The sequence below is a fragment of the Ammodytes marinus genome, assembly GCF_949987685.1.
Source record: "Ammodytes marinus genome assembly, chromosome: 4".
Taxonomy (NCBI): Eukaryota; Metazoa; Chordata; class Actinopteri; order Uranoscopiformes; family Ammodytidae; genus Ammodytes; species Ammodytes marinus.
The window spans coordinates 10,260,886-10,266,862 of NC_137233.1; the positions used below are offsets into that span (position 1 = coordinate 10,260,886).

General features: G+C 38.7%; 1 protein-coding gene across 1 annotated transcript; it reads right to left on the reverse strand.

The window, feature by feature from the left end:
- Positions 1–3,169: 3,169 nt before the first annotated feature.
- Positions 3,170–3,841, reverse strand: LOC307249274 (putative N-acetyltransferase camello; the record flags this gene model as incomplete). Its single annotated transcript, XM_080025918.1, has 1 exon — positions 3,170–3,841. One exon carries the CDS (start codon positions 3,839–3,841, stop codon positions 3,170–3,172), a length of 672 nt encoding a protein of 223 aa, XP_079882044.1.
- Between the last annotated feature and the right edge of the window lie 2,136 nt (positions 3,842–5,977).

The following is a 5,977-nucleotide window of genomic DNA, read 5'->3' on the forward strand; positions in this document are numbered from 1 at the left end:
AACGTGAGTTGACTTTTATTTTGAAGCCGGTAAGAACAAGAAGTTAGCGCTTTTTTCTAGCTTGAAAGGCAACTCCTTCAGCTGCAGATCGCAGTCAACAGTAGCCTAGTCTATTTAAACAAAGTTTTAGATAAGCCACTGAAAAGTTACTCCCAACACATTCACAACAACCTATTTAATTTATCCTAAATTGTACCAATATGTATACTTATTTATTTAAAAGGCTATGTTTAATGTTTTAAAGTTTGGTTTTAATTAACAGAAGGACATTATAATAATAATTCTGAATCAGCAAAAAATTGCAATTGGCAGGTTAGATTCTTTTTTCTAAATTGCAATCTGCACCCCTATTCATTTTTCTACAATTATTACTGCACACACTAGGATATCATATTAATTGTGAATCTCAAATGAGACCAGGATGACATGCTCAAAGGTAATTAGAGCAAAATGCAAGGGTTAAGGTTATGCAAGTTTTCAATCATAGCCTACTTTGTGTGCTACCAAATTTATTTTTGTGCTACTGAATTTTTTTGCTTGCTAGCACCAGTGCTACCAGCTAAAAAAATAAGCGTACAGCCCTGTACATGTAGGCGTACACAATTATATAAATGATTTTATACTTTGGGTAATATCCAAATACCTGCTAAATGATGTCATTGTTTAATGTCGACATCAACCGTAAGAGTTTTGTTTAGTATACTTTGGGTACTGGGGTTTAATTGTGTGTCTGTTTGTCTCAGGTTATTTGAATTGTTATTTTAAATTTGACACTGCAAAGTTTAACACTTGACACTCCAGATATTACCACCAACAAAAAAAAAACTGTGACTTGCTGAACTCAAGAATGAAAGAGAACATAAAATGGTAGAAAGCAAATAATGAGATAAAAGAGATGATAAACATTGCAGAGATAGCGCTAAACCAAGAATCATGCAAACCCTCTAGTGGACATGCAAATAATTTCAGGACACTCAGAAGTACTGTAGAGCTGCTGCACTTTTTGTTTGTGTGATTTATTTTGAATCATCATATATTCTCTAATGAATTTTTAAATATTGGTGAATGATATTTATATTTTTTTTACCATTTTGATCCAGATGTAGTTTGCATTAGATAAACTGTATTATTAACATTCTTCTTATACTTCCAACAGATGCCCCTGATGGTACTCCAGATATACTGCTGCAAAGTGGCTGTCCTGACTGCATTGTTTTGAAGGGGGATGACACCATAAACACATTAATTCTCTTAAGTAAGGAGAACACAGGGATGATATGTGATTATCAAGGAAATGTGTGACAATATTTCCTATAATAGTGAGTTATAGTGAAATATAGCTCAATATGACATCCCACTTGCACGCCATGAGTTATTACTAAATTTTGTTTTTAGCTACCTATCTCTAACAGGCCTCTAATAGCATGTACTGTATATATATAGGAAAATGTATTTGTAAGATTGAAGTAGTGTGGGTTAAACTTGCATAGGCTACAATATAGTTATTTGACAGAGTATATTCTGGCAAGGCTTTCATCTAAAATGTATCACCTCTTTGACAGGTAGGAGAAAAACAGTCACTGCTGATGAGCTGAAGGAGTTTGAGACACAGGCAGATTGTATGGGCTGGCCAGAACCAAAGGTCTTCAACACAGATCACGGTGAGACATTAAAAATGTATTGTTCATGTAGAGTGAGAAGATACGCATACGCACCAGTTTATGCAATACAAACCCTGGTAACATGTATTGTAGTGTTGGTATAAACATTACAGAATGCAATATAAAATAGGATCTTATATTATCAGTAATGTTATTTTTTTTCTTTATTGCTTCCTGCACAGACTATGAAAACTGCAAGTCAATTGACGATGACGACATTGATACCGAGGCATTGTCAGCCAGAATCTATGAAAGACTGACAAAGACGTACACAGAGCCACTCAACTGTATTATTAAAACTATCTATGACTTTTTACAGAAATGGTGGAATGGCCTCTGGTAAACGCCATGGCACGCCTCTTGGAATAAATATTTGCTCACACCAATCGTGTCTTTGAAATGGTGCAACCTTTCTATGTGCTAAAGCGCACATTGGATGTAAAGTTTTGAAACTCTGAATATATTTGTGTTGCTTGGTGTCAGTGTTTAAACATTCAGCTGCTTGAGAGTTTTGATGAATAACATCAAAAGTTAATTCATGAGTCCTCATACAACATAATCCACATCACATGTCCACATGAGCTTCATTCAGCCATTTGAAAAAAAAATTAATTTAAGTGTAATGCAACAGGATAGCCGACTCCTTCATGTTCAGGTCAAAAGCTGAACACCTTGATGCTAACCACCACAATATGATGAACCTGCTAGCTCGGCCCTGCAGGGGCAAAAATCAGTCACTTTGTCCCTATATCAGCTGGACTCAGGTGAGTGAGCTGTGATGCTATGTCCTCGCAGTCCTTTCCCCACCAACATCTTCATCTCTAAAAAAAATACGAGTTCAAATAAATTAGGCCTATGGTCTTGAAAATGGAATTTGAATCATTAAACAAACTCCAATGACAGAGCCTCAAAATCAAGAATAAGCCTAGGCCTAGATATTGGCATCTAAAAGTGTATTATATACTGTACTACAATGACTATAATACTGTAAATGAGTATAAAAAAGGTCTCTCAAAAAATGGAATGCCCATGTGCTTGTAAATTAGTTTTTGCTATTTTTCCTTGATGACACAAAGATGTCGTGGATGTAGATGCAGTGTAAGAAAAAGATGTGTAAAAGCAATACATACCACAGTTTAAAACCTTTGGAGGTGGTTTTATTTCTCACTTTCTTGTTCTTCATGGTTTTGTGTTATTACAGTAGCTTTGTTCACAAGAAATGTTAACAGTACAACAATCAGCAGTCTGAAAATATTGGTCCAGTAAGCTTCTCAGAGAAACAGTATATCATGTTTAAAATCATTCGGATAAGATTGTTTAACGTACAGTACAAGAAAAACTAGGCTCCTCTTTGCTCCCAATGATACCTTTTTTGTTTGTTTGTTCATTAAGTATCTAAAACAGGTAGCGTTTTTGTGTCTTACACATAATGATGAATTTTTAATGCAAAAGCTTAACTCACTGATAAAAAGGAACATTGCAGGAACATCTGATCTGAGCATTTACGACTACAGGTGTTTTTCCATTATTAAAATCTTGACCCTCGTCAGAGCTGTGAACAAACGAGGGGCATGTGTATCTGTGTGTGCGAAAGAGTGTCTGAACCCCATTTTCTGGTACAAGGCCACAGCAGCAGTCTGAGTTGAGCTGGTCTCCAGCACCACCTTGGAGAAGCCTCTTTCCTTACAGAAGTCAATCACTGTCTGAGTCAACCTGAGGCCCAGGCCCATCCGTCTGCACGATTGTGAGATGATCATACGGAACAGTTCCCCTTGTCCCTCTTTCCCACTTTGTTTGGCCACTACAGCCACCATACCCATGACCTCGGCCCTCCCATCAACCTCCACCTCTGCCACCCAGAAACAGCTATTCACATTGCTCAGATAGTAGCGAGGGATGTCCTGCATGTCTGTCCGGAGTTTCAAATTGACATAGCTGGCATATAGATTATAACAGCTGTAATAGACAAGGCCCACCCAGACTCCTGGTAACACCACAGCCCCAAACACAGAGCCCAGGAAGTAGCCTGCGACACACAGAGCCAGGGTGATGGCCAGGTAGAGAGGGCTTGTCATGGCATTGCGAAAACATGGACCGATGTGTTCCTGTATGCCAATGCTGAAGAGGGTACGCACTGTGTCCTTGTCTGAGGGACGGTACCGCCGGATCACCAGCTGCATGACTAGAAGAAGCTAGAGGAAAGCAAGATACAGGAGAAAAAACATGTGACAAATATGTTGCACTAAACCCCCAAGTAGTAGTGTTTTTTTTAAGGCTACAACCAGGGTTCTCAACTCTCACGCAATGAGAGTGAGACACAAGCATTTCAGGCAATTCACATGCTCCACGCCACACCTTGCATTTCTCACGCAAATTATAACTCTGCCAAAATTTTTTTTATATAGCTTCGATAAATCCTGACCGTCACCACCATCACCATACGGTTCCGTTAACCTTTCTCTGCAACGAGCTCTTGAGTCCAACGCAGCCACACACCAGTCAATCAAACTACCAGGCGTTCAACCAATCAGAAAGTAGCAAAGAAGCCACAAGTAGTTATGACCGGGGGCCAAGCCTCCGACTCAACTCGGGACGGGACCCGAGCGTCATCGACCGCGGCGCAGGCCGCTCACTTCACAGAATCCGGGGATGTAAAGTTTTTCGATGTGGGATGTTCGGTTTGGGAGTTATAGACCAAAAAGCTAAATAATCGCAGAGAAATTGTGGGAGCTGAAATGGAAAGTCTGTTTTGCAGTTGCGATTTTGCAAATAATCCTTATGGCCCTAAATGGGCGTGGCCTATGCTACAAGATGCAGCAGAATTCAGTGAATCTGTGGATATAAAGGTTTTGAATGTGGGATGTTTTGTTGGGGAGTTATAAGCAAAAAAGAGATTGTCATCCTCTCCACTGTAAAAAGAGATTTTTTTTTGGAGCCACAGTGCTTCAAGTGTTTATTGTTTATTGTTTGTTGGATCCCCATTAGTTGTCACCATTGTGACAACTATTCTTCCTGGGGTCCCTAAAAAGCAAAACAATTCCTATACAGTTTTCCCAAAATAGGAATCACATACACAAAAAAAATCTGAAACAAGCAATTACATTTTTCTCATAAAAAAGAAAGTGGGAGCCAGAAACCCCTATTGGCTATTTTTTTTTTTTTTCTCAGCCGAGCTAAGGGTGTAAGGGCAGGGTGTCATATTGTATCATATTGTATCATATTGTATCATATTGTATGAAATGTAAAGCCCACTGAGACAAATGTATTTGTGATTTTGGGCTATACAAATAAAACTGATTTGATTTTGATTCTGAAGGCCTCAAAATCTGCCACTCGAAGCTACAACAGCGAGCATCAGTAATATCCAGTATCCATATTTGCTGAACTGAACTAAGAGTTTTACTGAAATAAAATAGTTTTATATTGTGTCTTAAGATTTAATATTGATCCCCAACCCTAAGGTCCAACCCAACCCCACCCCCTTGTGTTAAAAACCATTATTATGCTTTACATTTATTAATAAATAAACACATGGGAATCCGCTTTTGTCTCACTCTAAACAATTTCCAAAAGTTGAGAACCCTGGCTACAACCAATGCACATTTTAATTTAATACCATTAATACATTTTTTGAATGAAAATAGCCTGCAATAATTATGATCCTTTATTAACTATAGCCTGTGGGCTATAGCACCAGTGGAAACCATAGGTTGAGCCAATGTTAGGAAGCTCATGCATAACTTAAGAAGCCAAACAAATAGGTCTACAACTGAGCTATCATACCGAATACGTGGAAGACACATCTTAGTAAAGTTGTAGCATTGATTTAATTCTGCGCAAAACCTATGCAAAACACACTAAGATAGGCTACTGTGTAACTAAGTTGTCCGCTAGGCTAAACAATAACATTACATTTCAATGAAAGTTAACGCTCTCTTACGTGAACCTCAGACAGCGTGTTAGACTGGTCCTTGGCGAGGTACAGCACAGTCTAACTAACTGCTGAAATAAACTATGAACACGAAGGCAAATAGCCTAGGCTAAAAGTTAACTTCGCCAGAGAGACGACCGTTATCAACACAGCGTGTACAAAGACACTATAGCCTACATGTAATTGTTTTATGTCGGGTCAAGGTACAGCGGAGGAAAGTCAAGATACACACAGCCTCCGTGACCCACGTTGTTTACAGTAACCATGGTTGTAACAGCTTATATTTCAACATTGGCATACCTTTTTCCCTTCAGAAATCCTAACCTCTGTAGTCGAAGTGGGGGAAGTGCATGTGACACCGGATGCAGATGTGTAGTGACCAGAC